Genomic DNA, 16,378 nt, shown 5'->3' with positions numbered 1-16,378 from the left:
GACAAGGCAGGCTAATTGAGCACAGGTGTTACACACAACAGTAAGGTTATTAATACCTGTGGAGTGAAACAATGGGACTTTCTAGAATGAAACATGGAAGACATACAGCTGCTTTTCTACCTCCATTTGAATCAGTTTCTCATCACAAGTAGTATGAATAAGGTACTCTCAGACAGAAAATGAAAATGAGTTAATATAGCATTTTGTTGCACCCCTCAGTCAAAAAGAAAGTAGAAAAGAAGAACGCCAGGAGAAGGAATCCCAACCGTACTGAGTTCAGAACCGCTGCAAGAGGATGTATAGCATGTGTGGTGTAAACTGCCTAATACCCACCAGCCTCCTGTGGTAATGTCAGTTTCTGTTCTCAGTATGAACACTGTCCCTAGTAGAAGACTGCTGCAGTTACCTACATGCACCCAGTTTAAGCATCTGCCAGTAGGAAGCGCCCTGCAGCTTTTGAAGTTACAGCATCAGGACCAGCCATCGCTCCCATCTGTAAGAGAGCAGTCACACACACAAGCAGTTCTCACTTCTACACCAAACACCCCACTCAACGGTTGTCTGTGCATTTATTGCATGTTGTTCACAAAGTGGTCTAGCTTCCCCGCCGATCACACCCCCAACCTGACCTGAGCAAGTACATCTTACTTTCTTAGTAGCGTGTTAACCTGCCACTGGCAGCTAGCTTAATCGATACCGCTTTCCTCTTCCTCCACCCCATGAGTCTTTGGTTGCCGACCTGCCAGTCTTTAGAGGCCGGATGGACATCAGTCCTGATGGCTCCCAGTCTGATTGTCGGTTGTTTCCTCAGCTTGATGTCGTAGGTTTTAAGCAATCAATACTTATTTTTCTGAAGATGTTGTACACAGTTTTTGTTGCCATGTAGGGGCTGAATCCCCCCAGCTTGGACCATTAGGTTTGGTTGACCCCAGTCAATATCCTTGACATCATTTGAGTAAGAAAAATCTTAAGCAAGATGTGGTAGTTATACAAGTATGTACTGGTCTGATAAATTAGTCAAACTATTAATACCACAAAAATCGCAAGTATCAACGTACAAATGCTAAACCTGCCAAGTTTCTCAATGGGATTAAAAAAATATCTCAGTAAAAACTCAATAGCACTGAAACTTCTCCCAGACAGAGGTCAAAGTTCAACAGCGGGGGTCATAATCACAGCAAGAGCCAGGCTGAAGCCCTCTGCGGTTACCATGGGAAGTGTACAGTGGAGATTAGCCAGGGGCTGTAGTGAGCGGGATTTGGGCTGGATGGTGTATCGGAGGGATTTGGGCTGGATGGTGTATCGGAGGGATTTGGGGGCATTTAACCAACTTCAACCTGAACGTTTTGATAGACCCGTATCTGCGATGAGAGGGACAGTAAAATATTCCAGAATAAAACATTTAAAAAAATGCTTGGTGCATTTCTGAATGCTATTTTAAACCTGCCAAAATTCCTCAACATTGTGAAAGAATTGGTTACAGCTGCACAATGCAGAGCCACAAGGAATTCTGTGATGCTCGGAAAAGAAAGCAGTGGCTAATTAAATTCTACTACATAACTAAAAGTGACTTGATCATTAATGTTAAGATATGCACAAGGAAAACAAAATAACTTTTCTCACAATTTTTGGGGCTTCTCATTGAATCACTGGACAGAGCTTGAAAACTGCACTGAGAGCAGTTTGGCTGCTGGATTATGGCATGATTGTTATGAGCACTACAGGCCATGTGACTATCAGGCAGCCTATGAGGTCATGGAGCAGTCAGTTCTCAGCTCCCCGAGAAGACAGTCTCCACCACCTAGCAAGGTCCCTCTAAACGCCATGGTAAATAGTCATTCCCCTCTGAAGCCATGAGGACTTTTCCCAACAAGCCAAAGAAGACAAGACAGATTTTAGGCAATATGTTATTTATATTTTATACATTTCAATTCAGAGAAAATTAGTATCTAACGATGATATGCTGTATTACATTCAGGTTTAAGCCCTTTAAAGACGTTTTAAACGAGAATTTAAATGACAAGAAAAATCTAAATCTGAGAAGACAAAACGTCACCCGATAGCAATCGAGAGAACTTCAATTCCATGAGACTTGAGTGGTTAACAAACCACACCAGATAAACAGGCAAAGAAAACAAACTCAAAACAGTATGGTATGCTCTTTCAGAAATCTCACATTGTTCCCTCAGTTCTGTGTTCAGACATCATTTCTGCTTAATGGGTGTACAATGTTAAATCTCAGGTTGTGTAGGTCCCCCTAGCTCACTCTCCTGAGGTGATATCATACAGGAAATCCAGTCCTGTCAGTCTACGGTCTCAGGGGCACTGTAGCTCTTGTTTACGACCTCTCTCCAGAGAAAGAGAGTAAAGTGCTGGTGTTTAATCCGGTCCATACATGAAGACGAGACGAGCACAAGAGACCTGAAACAGCGGCATTTGTATAACTACATAGTATACTGTACAAAACAAACCCCAAACACTATACAAATATACAAAATCAACAGGATTAAAACAAAGTCATTTCAAAATATTCATGAAGTGAAAGAAGAAAAACAAATGTGTTGATTAAGGACACTACAGATTATGGTAGGATTCGCGTTAACATAGATATGCCCAATATCTATAAGTAGGATCAACAGCAAAACTTGCTTAAGTGAGTAATGATAAATCTTCAATAGAGTGAGTGATCTGCTTCTTCAACAATACAACCTGATAATCAGAGACAATGGGGTAGGAGATTTACATCGAAGCACTGTATGACGTCTCATGTCTTATTGCTTGCCAAAGAGATTGACTTTTATAGGGTTCTACAGTTACTTCTTAGAGAAGCTAAAAAAAGGAAAGAAAAATGATCCCTTTTGTTAGTTCTGTCACTCAAACACACTTCTCAGGATAAACGTTCCAGATTACACTGAAAGACTGCAAATTAGTTCAAGTCTATGCCACCTGTGAGCCTGACTGCTTAAGTGTAAAAACAAGTATCTTTAAAAGGAGAGACAGGATTCCCATGGAAACACAGGAAGATAAACTATGCCTAGACAAAGTGAATTAGATCTGTCTGGCCCAGAGGGTAAAACCTGAAATGGTTAGTGCATTTCACGTTCGCTTCACAGCGTGAAAAAGTGATGGTGGTTGCGGGTAGGTCATTGTTGGTCCTCCAACAAGCCTTTCACATGTCAGCTGACACAGACTGGCCATACCTTATAGGGAAGCTCAGTTGGAAGAGGGACAAGGGGGGGCAGGGATGGTCTCGGTTCCTCTGAGAGAAGTCGATGGTAGACACTTCCTGTACGTTATGCAATGATATCCCATTCTCTGTGGTCAGGCAAGTTCAGTTCAGCTTTATTTTCTGACAGGTCAGGATACCCTGGAACTTTGAGGGCAGGTTAGGAAGCAGTCACATACTGTGGAGACCACAGTAAGACAATGGGCTGATTTCCTGATTATCACAGGTCAAGTTTCTGCTCTCACAGCACGCGAGGCACTCAGTGGAAACTCCAGTCAGAAACTTGCCAAATACTCTAGATGAACCAAAACCCATCTCCAACACTGGACAGTACTTTATAAAGCATGACTGTATTTTTAGGTGCACGTTTTCTTCTCTGATTTAGTAAAAAATATCTGAAGTAAAGCCTTCTAGCGCATCTACACACACAGACACAATGATCACACAAACTTACAGCCATTATTCAGCTTAGGGTCATACTGACAGAACACAGCCTGAAAACAGAAGTTACAGTACTAGGGTCTACTCTGATGCAATACCTCAATAAAACAGACCTGCCCAGACAACTCACTTTCTCAGAAGGCACTGTGTGAAAATTAAGGTCTGTGTGAGGTCCATTTTTGGGATGATTGACTATGTGCATTTCAAATACATGCCATTACAAGCTAAGCTGTGGAGAAAAACTCCACTGTATGCTAAGACAAACACAGCTAGAGGAGCTTCACCATACAATTATAAAGCTTTAGCAGATTTGTCATAAGCAACTAACTACAAAAGACAAATCAACAGACAACAGATCAGACTGTTTACGTTTCTGGCTTTGATACTGTAATCACTTGAGAGGTTAGTTAAGGAGGGGTTATTTGTATTAGAAAATACTGAAGCAGTTACAAACCTAGGAAAAAAAGCACCTACAGGTATTTTACCTGAAATATTTAAAAGGGGTAGGTAAGACTATGTAAAGTGTGACTGAATGCTAATCGCTTCTCCCCACAGAAATATCAGCATTGAGGCATGTACACACACACCTCTTAAGGTTCATTGGTAAAAAAAATATTAAAAAAATACATTTTTATAAGGGGAAATGAAATCAAGAATGTAATAGAAGAGAGGATGACATTAGCAGAGAGGATAATGAGAGGTGCTACATTACTCCTAGCATCATTCGCTCCTGTAGTGAGGTCCACTGTTTAATGGAGAACAAAGAGGATGGACTGTGGAGCATGCCATACAGGAAGCAGCCATACTACAAATAGTGTGAGGGATATTTTTACCAAACTTACTACAATTCCCATCAGGCATTTCACTATATTATCATTAAAAAAAACATTTTTCAGCTAGAAGAAAAAAGAGAATGTTTCTTCATAACACTGCTGTCCAAAGAATTAATCTTCCTACGGTAATTTTAAGCTGTGGAGGGATAAAAAAATAAAAAAATTATTAGTGGAATATTGCTAATTGATTACTAAAAGGGGAAAGATGGAAGGCTGTCAGGAGGGCCTTCCTTAGTCACTGCTGTCCTCCTCATCTTCGTCGTCCGACACGTTGTTGAACTTTGACCCTGACCGGCTGTAGGAGTCCGAGCGTGGGCCTAAGCCCATCCCCCCTCCTGCGGAGGCCAGCTGCAGGTAACAGAACTCACACACACGTACCGGCTTGGACGACTGGCTGGGCAGCAGGAACTTCTTGTCAGAGCACGGGCCACAAACCACATAACCGCACTTGCGGCAGTGGTGGCGGCGGCTGAGGGGCGTGAACTTGATCTTCTGGCAGCGCATGCAGAGGGTGGCCTCTGAGTCTGGTATCCAGACGGCGGCGTGCTCGCCAGTCGGCGCCTTGCCGCTCTTCTCCAACAGGTCGCCCACGCACTTGCCGATGTGGCTCATCCACTCTGACTTCTCGGTAGCGGTGGCGGCGTAGACAGCGAAGGACTTGGTGGGTGTCTTGATGAGCCAGCCGTTCCGCAGGTCGCCTTCGTCAGCCACCGTGTCGATGGTGACGCTCTCCAGCGGGATGATGTGCTGCTTGTTGTACTTCTTCTTCTGGATGACAATGTTGCCGTACACCAGGATGTCGTTGAACAGGAAGAACTGGCGCGCCTTGGGCTTCTTGCGACACAGCTTGGTGAGCACACCCTCACCGATGAGTACGCGGCCCGGTATGACCAGTGGCTGGCCCGCCGTGCCGAAGCAGCCCTCGACTACCTGGATCCGCTTGGAGTTGGCCTCGCTGTTTGCCAGCCGGTCCACCATCTTAGCCTCGCCTGGAGCAGACAGAGAGAAAACGATTGTGTTTTAATTTTGAGCAAATACCCCTTCAACGCTGCGATACAAAGATTGAAAGTGGAAAAAAGTGTAATCCAGTTCACTGTATTATAAGAATATGAAAAGCGATATAGGAAATATATGGCAGGCAATAGACGCGTTTCAATAGAGAACTTCTAGCAAAATGTCCATGGACTAGGCCTCTCATTCAGTCAGCTGCTTTATTAACTTAAGACTCACTCAAAAGGAGGATTTTTTGTTGTACATCCTACTCCAAAAAACATGAACATGTAATTATGTTATCTTCCTTTAAAATTCATCTGAAAATCAAGGACAGTTTCATTTTCTCTCAATGACATCACCAGACCATTCTATATTAACCCAAAAAGTAATTTAACTAGCGTAACGTAACTCTTAGCTAACAATTATTACATACATTTATAAGGTTGGCTAAAAGATAGTCAGAGGACTCAACATTGTATTTGTCCCATTATGGCAACTGTGAGAGCATGGGCAGCGCCATTGAGGCCATCTCCATTTTGAAGTAGTCAAATGTTCTTCCTCTACTACTTCTATGAGTTGGTAAACAAAGTGAAAGGGTGCTTATTGCCACCTGAAGTGTGCTGTTTGAACAGGTATACATTTACTGCCACCTGCAGTTATGGAATGTTTTCTCACAAGTATAATTCATTGACTGATCCCTCCTGATGACCTGGATGGAATTATGTGTTCCTTATGTGATACTTCCTTTACTCATAGGAAGTCCCACCCTGCGAACTACTTCAAAATGGTGAATGTCCTCAATAGCGCTGCCCATGCTAAAACGGACCCTTGAGCACTAGAATCCTCTCCCTCTCAATGGGTTGGCTACACTTCTAGGATTACAAATTACCTTGGAGGTTCTCGGACGAGCTGATGAAAATCTGAGGAAGATATGCAACTTGTAACTTGTCACTCTGATCTTAAAAGCGTATCTCGGCAGAAATATATATTTTTTTCAGTGGCGGCACCGCTGCTAAATGAATATAGGGGAAACACTGCTTCAAGGAACGATAAACACACACACACACACACACACAAATGGCAGCTTCATTAAATAGTACCCGCAAAATACCAGTCTCAACGTCAACAGTGAAAAGGCGACTCCAGGATGCTGGCCTTCTAGGCAGTTCCTCTGTCCAGAGTCTGGGCAAAAGAACATCTTAATCTTTTCTTTTTATTGGCCAGTCTGAGATACGGCTTTTTCTTTGCAAATCTACCTAGAAGGCCAGCATCCCGGAGTCGCCTCTTCACTGTTGACGTTGAGACTGGTGTTTTGCGGGTACTATTTAATGAAGCTGCCAGTTGAGGCATCTGTTTCTCAAACTAGATACTAATGTACTTGTCCTCTTGCTCAGTTGTGCACCGGGGCCTCCCACGCTTTCTATTCTGGTCAGAGACAGTTTGCGCTGTTGTGTGAAGAGAGTAGTACACAGCGTTGTATGAGATCTTCAGTTTCTTAGCAATTTCTCGCATGGAATAGCCTTCATTTCACAGAACAAGAATAGACTGACAAGTTTCAGAAGAAAGGTCTTTGTTTCTGGCCATTTTGAGCTTGTAATCAAACCCATAAATGCTGATGCACCAGATACTCAACTAGTCTAAAGACCAGTTTTATTGCTTCTTTAAACAACAACAGTTTTCAGCTGTGCTAACATAATTGCAAAATGGTTTTCTAATAATCAATTAGCCTTTTAAAATGATAATCTTGGATTAGCTAACAACGTGCCATTGGAACACAGGAGTGATGGTTGCTGACAATGGGCCTCTGTACGCCTATGTAGAAATTCCATTAAAAAAATGTTTTTAAAATCAGCCGTTTCCAGCTACAATAGTAATTTACAACATTAACATTGTCTACACGGTATTTCTGATCAATTTTATGTTATTTTAATGAACAAAAAATGTGCTTTTCTTTCAAAAACAAGGGCATTTCTAAGTGTCCCCAAACTTTTGAATGGTAGTTGTAGGTCAAAGGTAATTGATGAGAAAGATGAAGGGCTGTGTTTGCCCTGTGGGCCTGGGGATGGTACCTTGCAAGAGGGATGGACTTCAGTTGTTTGAAATGGTGATGCACACATGCGTCTGATGCATACGCTACTGAAGGCACATTATTTTTGATCACACAATCTCAAATCAAGCATACAGATCGCATACACATAGCCTACTCAACTAGGCCATCTCTTGATGTTGATACCAAGACAAATTCAAAACGTAGGTAAACACACCTCTGGCAGATCTCTAATATGGTGTGGTTCATAGCAACGCAATTTCACTCCAGGCCTGGCCCCACTGTTGCTGCTCTGGGATTGTGCTAATCAGCAGCAGAGGCTAAGACTAACATAAGCACTGCGGCGAGGCTACAGGCAGGGAGGGCACACGGGCTCACAGTGATCTGTGCATTAGCCACCTAGCCCAGAGAGGTAACACTATTGACAACAGGTGATATGGAGCCATGGAGTATAGGGCCGTATGTGCCCCTGCCTGGGGGGGACATTGCTTAGAGACATATTAGCCATGTTAGTGAGGCCTCACTGCAGTCCATCACAGTGCCATCCGTTTTGTCACCAAAGCCCCATACACTACCCACCATTGCGACCTGTACGCTCTCGTTGGTTGGCCCTCGCTTCATACTCATCGCCAAACCCACTGGCTACAGGTCATCTACAAGTCTCTGCTAGGTAAAGCCCCGCCTTATCTCAGCTCGCTGGTCACCATAGCAGCACCCACTCGTAGCACGCACTCCAGCAGGTATATCTCACTGGTCATCCCCAAAGCCAATTCCTCCTTTGGTCGTCTTTCCTTCCAGTTCTCTGCTGCCAATAACTGGAACGAACTGCAAAAATCTCTGAAGCTGGAGACTCATATCTCCCTCACTAGCTTTAAGCACCAGCTGTCAGAGCAGTTCACAGATCACTGCACCTGTACATAGATGGGCTGTTTACAGATGGGCTATCTACCTACCTCATCCCCATACTGTATTTATCTTGCTCCTTTGCACATTCATCTTCTGCACGTCTACCATTCCAGTGTTTAATTGCTATATTGTAATTACTTCGCCACCATGGCATATTTATTGCCTTAAGTTACCTCATTTGCACTCACTGTATATAGACTTTTTTTTTCTTCTACTGTATTATTGACTGTATGTGTTGTTCATTCCATGTGTAACTCTGTGTTGTATGTGTCTAACTGCTATGCTTTATCTTGGCCAGGTCGCAGTTGCAAATGAACTTGTTCTCAACTAGCCTACCTGGTTAAATAAAGGTGAAATAAAAATAAATAAAATAAATACTGCCATGACGACAGGCTTCAGCTGCAGTCAAGAGGCAGATGAGATCTAGAGCCGGGCCTGAGAAAGAAAGAAAAAGATGAAGGATTGTGTCAGGGAAATGAATCATAGGGAGTTAGGTTAAGAGAAAGATACAAGGCTGCTTGGTCTCTTCATTGGTACTTAATGCCCAATAGAAAGAGACAAGGCCTAAACCTTTCAACACGTCTGATTACAACAGATGATCTTGATCACGTTACACTGTCAAAAACAAATGCAATACTTTGCGGTGGTGAGGCTGCATGGCAGCATCAATTCAAACACCTACATGTAAATGGAAAAAGCATACGAGGGCGCTTTGACATTCAGCATTAAAGCGTGACACTCTGCGCCCACCAGGTTAGGCGTGGTCGTTTTCATCTGAAGGGCCCAACATGTTGGGACAAAACCAACTGCCAATCCTGGTTGTGACTGTGTGAACTACTGTGACTCACCTCTGCTTTGCAAAGTTAAACACAGAGTGGAGAGGGAGGCCTATGCCATTTCAGAGAAAAGTGCTTCGGAGTGAGGCTATAGATTTTGCATTAACTTTATACAGTAACAGGCCTAACATGTCTTAGGCCTTTAGTACATGTACTGCTTCAGTGGATTCAATACATTTAGTTCTGAAGATGCAGATTCCAGCTCTCACACAGCTCTCATCCAAAATAACAGCATAATGACCTACAAGACATCAGTATCACTTTCACGCCGCCTCCTCTTCAGTGTGACACGCAGTAAACAGATGGGGAAGACAGAAAAACATCTCATGTCCTTTCAGCTTAGCTCGGGTCATACACCACCTTCAGCACAATGGGTGAACCAGTGCACTGTCTGAAAGAGTACGCACATACGGACTGAATTAACTTGGACATTTTAATTCTATAGATGTACTGCCGCTGTCAAATAGGTTAGGGTACACAGGGTCCACTACCTAGTAATCTCGGAAATCCATAACTAAAATCCCACGAAATTGCATCAGATGCTCGATTAAGTTCTGGGGGCAGAGTAGCTAGAAAAGATACTAGAACGAGGAGGGGAAGCAGAGCTGTAGCTCCACCCCCCTCTCCTTGCAGGTTACAGGCAAGTTAATGGGCCAAATGTCCCCTCCCCTCTCTGAAATGTTAAAGATGAGCGCACCTGTGAAATCGTGATTTGTCCAAATGATCAGTGACGAAAGAAAATACGCACTGGAACAGGGTAATTACTCATTAGTCGTCGCATCAAACACGTGTGTATGTCCACGGAAGATTTAGTACTGTTATTAATAATGACAGATGAAAGACTTGATTTCAAGAGTTCTATCAAAACTCAAACAAAAATAACATAGCAAAGAACTACCTAGCCAAAACACATACAGGATAACCACCCCCCTCACACAAACCTGGACTCCGGTCAGACACCACGCAACAGGTAGCAACAACACTTGGGTGTGTTTAAGTTTGTAATTTGCTGATTGGTTGCTCTCGTGCCTCTTGTCTCTGAGTGGACGTACAGGTTGGCAAATGGCAGACTCAGCAGGTTGGCAGGTGAGAGAATGTTGCCAGGTAGCAGAGGGTAGCAAGGTGGTGAATACACCTCTATCCCAACACCAGGTTGACTATGGGCTTCCCCATCACCAGCTGGTCCTTTCAAAACCTCAGAAGTTTTCCCTCCGCCATCAGCGACACCAGATCTTAGACAGATTGGGAAAAAGGATAACCTTTTACAGCGCACTCCTCATAGTTTTGGATGCTAGAGTAACAGGACTTAAGACTTCATTTTGAATGGCAGGGTTAGCGGACGCCAACACTTGTTGCTATAGCCTACCTCAGATTAAGGGAGAAGCAGTAGCTAAAGACAAACCCATGATTAATAGATTACGAGTAGTGATGCACCGATATGACATTTTTGGCTAATGCCGATATTTTCCTTGCCAAAGAAAACGATACCGATATTTAAAATTACTGTGGCCTTTTAAGCATTCTAGTACAGTTAAAAAGTTACACACAAGCAGCGATCTAAGGCACTGCATCTCAGTGCAAGAGGCGTCACTACAGTCCCTGGTTCGAATCCAGGCTGTATCACATCCGGCAGTGATTGGAAGTTCCATAGGGCGGCGCACAATTGGCCCAGCGTCGTCCGGGTTTGACCGGGGTAGGCTGTCATTGTAACTTAGAATTTGTTCTTGACTGACTTGCCTAGTTAAATAAAAAGGTTACACACACAGACACACACACAAAAAAGTTATTTTGTTGGTATTTACCTATGTCCCCATTTCTATGGAACGCCATTTGGGTCTTTGCGTGTCAAAAAATATACTATTTAAAACTATTTCATGTGTCAAATAAGTTTGTTGACCAATCAGGGCCTGAATATGACTGCACGTCACATAATAATTTAACGTGTTCATTCATTTTTTACGTAGTTATTACACATTGATTACACTATCACTCGTATTTCATATGTCACAACGACTCATCGATACGTATGCTATGATGCTGGTAAAGTTGTCTCGCGCACCTACAGTGCTGGTCATAAAAAAAAGCTAGCTAGCTCATGGATGCAAACAATGTTCAACGATAATCTGTTTCAGTAGCTATAGTTAGCTAGATAACTATATAGCTCGGTGTCATCTAAAATAACCCTAATTTATAAGACCGTTCTCATTTGATTAAATGGTGGTCGGATCCATCTATGTGAAGCTAGCCACAATAGCGGACTTCGCTGTTAGCCTTCAAAATAATAGTATAATTCTACTATTTGTATTCATTTGCATCACTGTCAATGACATGCTTTTATTTTTAAGGCAAACCGCAAATTCCACTATTGCGCGTAATCCTTATTGTTGCTAGCTTCACAACACATAACCCGGTCCTGTCGAGCCGATAAAGCTAGCTGGCTGCTTATAAAGTTAACCCTGTTGCCCAAAGCTAAGAAGCTGGCTAGCTATTTATTTTCATGAACTGAAGAAGTTCAATTTCAATAGGCGAAAAACAATACTTTCTCACACGGATTCCTAAATCATTGCTAAGAATAATGAAAATGACTGCAGTTTCTACTGGTCATTGTTTTCAGGCTGCGTTGTATTGGTACTAGCTAGGTACCAAGCTAAAGTTAGCTACCCCAGAAGGTGCGCCAAACGGCGTTCCATAGTATGTAGGTCAAGAAGCTAATAACATTGACGCTATTACATTGTAACTCCGGTAGAGCAACATCTGAAAAATAGAGCACTTGGTAGTGTTAACTGGTGCTCGACAAGTCGGCGAACGGTTGATTGTCAAGGGCAATGAATTCCATTATCTTAACTTTAAATAGATTTCGCCTTTGAGTTGACTCGCTAAAATTTTGTTACTCTTTCAAATGACTGCTTGACAGCTCGATCCACGCAGTAGACATTGTTGGCTAGTTTAGGCATGCTGTGTTGCACGTATAGCGCAACATTTTACGTGGCATCATTACATCATGTACCTTCGTTATATAGGTATGCACTAGAGGTCGACCGATTAATCAGAATGGCCGATTAATTAGGGCCGATTTCAAGTTTTCATAACAATCGGTAATCGGCATTTTTGGACACCGATCATGGCCGATTACATTGCACTCCACGAGGAGACTGCGTGGCAGGCTGACTACCTGTTATGCGAGTGCAGCAAGGAGCCAAGGTGCTAACTAGCATTAAACGTATCTTACAAAAAAAAAACTATCAATCTTAACATAATCACTAGTTAAACTAGTAATATCATCAACCATGTGTAGTTATCTAGCTTGTCCTGCGTTGCATATAATCGATGCGGTGCCTGTTAATTTATCATTGAATCACAGTCTACTTCACCAAACAGGTGACTTAACAAGCGCATTTGCAATAAAAAGCACTGTCATTGCACCAATGTGTACCTAATCATAAACATCAACGCCTTTCTTCTAATCAATACACAAGTATATATTTTTAAACCTGCATATTTAGTTAATATTGCCTGCTAACATGAATTTATTTTATCTAGGGAAATGGTGTCACTTATCTTGCGTTCTGTGCAAGCAGAGTCAGGGTATATGCAGCAGTTTGGGCCACCTGGCTCGTTGCGAACTGCGTGAAGACCATTTCTTCCTAACAAAGACAGCCAACTTCGCCAAACCGGGGATGATTTAACAAAAGCGCATTTGTGAGAAAAAAAAAAATCACAATCATTGCACGAATGTACCTAAACAACAATGCGTTACTTAAAAATCAATACACAGAAGTATATTTTTTTAAACCTGCATATTTAGTTAAAAGAAATTCATGTTAGCAGGCAATATTAAACTTGGGAAATTGTGTCACTTCTCGTGTTCATTGCACGCAGAGTCAGGGTATACGCAACAGTTTGGGCCAGCTGGCTCGTTGCCAACTAATTTGCAAGAATTTTACGTAATTATGACATAACATTGAAGGTTGTGCAATGTAACAGCAATATTTAGACTTATGGATGCCACTCATTAGATAAAATACGGAACGGTTCCGTATTTCACTGAAAGAATAAACGTTTTGTTTTCTAAATGATCGTTTCCGGATTTGACCTTATTAATGACCTAAGGCTCATGTGTTATTATATTATAATTAAGTCTATGATTTGATAGCGCAGTCTGACTGAGCGGTGGTAGGCAGCAGCAGGCTCGTAAGCATTCATTCAAACAGCACTTTACTGCGTTTGCCAGCAGCTCTTCACAATGCTTCAAGCATTGCGCTGTTTATGACTTCAAGCCTATCAACTCCCGAGACTAGGCTGGCAATACTAAAGTACCTATTAGAACATCCAAGAGTTAAAGGTATATGAAATACAAATGGTATAGAGAGAAATAGTCCTATAATAACTACAACCTAAAACTTCTTACCTGGGAATATTGAAGACTCATGTTAAAAGGAACCACCAAGGAACTTAAACGTTAAAGCTTTTTTACATGGCACATGATGCACTTTTACTTTCTTCTCCAACACTTTGTTTTTGCATTATTTAAACCACATTGAACATGTTTCATTATTTATTTGAGACTAAATTGATTTTATTGATGTTTATATTAGGTTAAAATAAGTGTCCATTGTTCATTCAGTATTGTTGTAATTGTCATTATTAGAAATATATATATATATATATATATATATATATATATATATATATATATATATATATATATATATATAACTGCTCAAAAAAATAAAGGGAACACTTAAACACCACATCCTAGATCTGAATGAAAGAAATAATCTTATTAAATACTTTTTTCTTTACATAGTTGAATGTGCTGACAACAAAATCACACAAAAATAATCAATGGAAATCAAATTTATCAACCCATGGAGGTCTGGATTTGGAGTCACACTCAAAATTAAAGTGGAAAACCACACTACAGGCTGATCCAACTTTGATGTAATGTCCTTAAAACAAGTCAAAATGAGGCTCAGTAGTGTGTGTGGCCTCCACGTGCCTGTTTGACCTCCCTACAACGCCTGGGCATGCTCCTGATGAGGTGGCGGATGGTCTCCTGAGGGATCTCCTCCCAGACCTGGACTAAAGCATCCGCCAACTCCTGGAAGTCTGTGGTGCAACGTGGCGTTGGTGGATGGAGCGAGACATGATGTCCCAGATGTGCTCAATTGGATTCAGGTCTGGGGAACGGGCGAGCCAGTCCATAGCATCAATGCCTTCCTCTTGCAGGAACTGCTGACACACTCCAGCCACATGAGGTCTAGCATTGTCTTGCAATAGGAGAAATCCAGGGCCAACCGCACCAGCATATGGTCTCACAAGGGGTCTGAGGATCTCATCTCGGTACCTAATGGCAGTCAGGCTACCTCTGGCGAGCACATGGAGGGCTGTGCGGCCCCCCAAAGAAATGCCACCCCACCATGACTGACCCACCGCCAAACCGGTCATGCTGGAGGATGTTGCAGGCAGCAGAACGTTCTCCACGGCGTCTCCAGACTGTCACATCTGTCACATGTGCTCAGTGTGAACCTGCTTTCATCTGTGAAGAGCACCGTGCGCCAGTGGCACATTTGCCAATCTTGGTGTTCTCTGGCAAATGCCAAACGTCCTGCACGGTGTTGGGCTGTAAGCACAACCCCCACCTGTGGACGTCGGGCCCTCATACCACCCTCATGGAGTCTGTTTCTGACCGTTTGAGCAGACACATGCACATTTGTGGCCTGCTGGAGGTCATTTTGCAGGGCTCTGGCAGTGCTTCTCCTGCTCCTCCTTGCACAAAGGCGGAGGTAGCGGTCCTGCTGCTGGGTTGTTGCCCTCCTACGGCCTCCTCCACATCTCCTGATGTACTGGTCTGTCTCCTGGTAGCGCCTCCATGCTCTGGACACTACGCTGACAGACACAGCAAACCTTCTTGCCACAGTTCGCATTGATGTGCCATCCTGGATGAGCTGCACTACCTGAGCCACTTGTGTGGGTTGTAGACTCCGTCTCATGCTACCACTATAGTGAAAGCACCGCCAGCATTCAAAAGTGACCAAAACATCAGCCAGGAAGCATAGGAACTGAGAAGTGGTCTGTGGTCCCCACCTGCAGAACCACTCCTTTATTGGGGGTGTCTTGCTAATTGCCTATAATTTCCACCTGTTGTCTATTCCATTTGCACAACAGCATGTGAACTGTATTGTCAATCAGTGTTGCTTCCTAAGTGGACAGTTTGATTTCACAGAAGTGTGATTGACTTGGAGTTACATTGTGTTGTTTAAGTGTTCCCTTTATTTTTTTTGAGCAGTATATATATATATATCTATCTATCTTTATTTATTTTTTTTATGTAATTTTTTTTATTTTGTTTATATATATATTTTTTAGTATTTTTTTTTTGTTTTTTTTAAATTTTTTGTTATTTTTTTTTTATTTTTTTTAAATCGGCCGTTAAATCGGTATGGGCTTTTTTTGGTCCTCCAAAAATCGGTATCGCCGTAGAAAAATCATAATCGGTCGACCTCTAATATGCACGTCAGCTTTCACATTGGTTTTGCACATCTGGCGTTAAACTAGACATCGGCCGATACCGACGTTGGCATTTTCAGCGAATATTGGCCGATTCAGATATGTTCACCGATATATCGTGCATCCCTAATTACGAGCTCTGTCCTCTCGCTCTTTCAAGTTTATTTTTCTAGTCATTTTGCCCAGAATCAGATTGAGGTTGTGAAAATACAACCAACATTAGGCAGACATGAAAATAGGACTACTTAGGGAAAGTCAACACTCGATGTTAGTTCCTTTCCCCACAACGTTTTCTATGTTAGGTTTATATGAGTTTGTGGGGAGGGCCTAATGAACACAGTTGCCACCCAACATCTTCCTGAGGCAACATCAAGGCCAATAACGCTAACATTTTCCATAGGCAGGAGGGCATCCAATTACATGGTGTAATGGTCATAATAAACTAATGGTATAGGAGACACTGCCAATAAACAACAGCTTTAAAAAAGGCTTGGCTCTTATAATGAATGGTTCCTTGCCCTTACCTTCCTGTAACGTTGAACAGAAGAGGCACCCAATGCAAAACAGTCTTTTTTCAGTCTCAAAT

The 16,378-nt window shown here is 42.5% G+C and overlaps 1 protein-coding gene across 2 annotated transcripts in view; it reads right to left on the bottom strand.

Annotated features, from left to right (window-relative positions):
- Positions 1-1,893: 1,893 nt before the first annotated feature.
- The window catches only part of LOC106581330 (pleckstrin homology domain-containing family F member 2), a 29,803-nt gene continuing 15,318 nt past the window's right edge, over positions 1,894-16,378 (bottom strand). For both annotated transcript variants that reach the window (XM_014163331.2, XM_014163322.2), the window contains one exon: positions 1,894-5,489. In XM_014163331.2, coding sequence (XP_014018806.1) covers positions 4,732-5,478 — 747 coding nt within the window. In that variant the 5' untranslated portion in view covers positions 5,479-5,489 and the 3' untranslated portion in view covers positions 1,894-4,731. The remainder of the gene's footprint in view (positions 5,490-16,378) is intronic.

The sequence above is a fragment of the Salmo salar genome, chromosome ssa02, assembly GCF_905237065.1.
Source record: "Salmo salar chromosome ssa02, Ssal_v3.1, whole genome shotgun sequence".
Taxonomy (NCBI): Eukaryota; Metazoa; Chordata; class Actinopteri; order Salmoniformes; family Salmonidae; genus Salmo; species Salmo salar.
The sequence above is the reverse complement of the archived record's forward strand: the minus strand, read 5'-3'. Positions and strand labels throughout refer to the sequence as shown.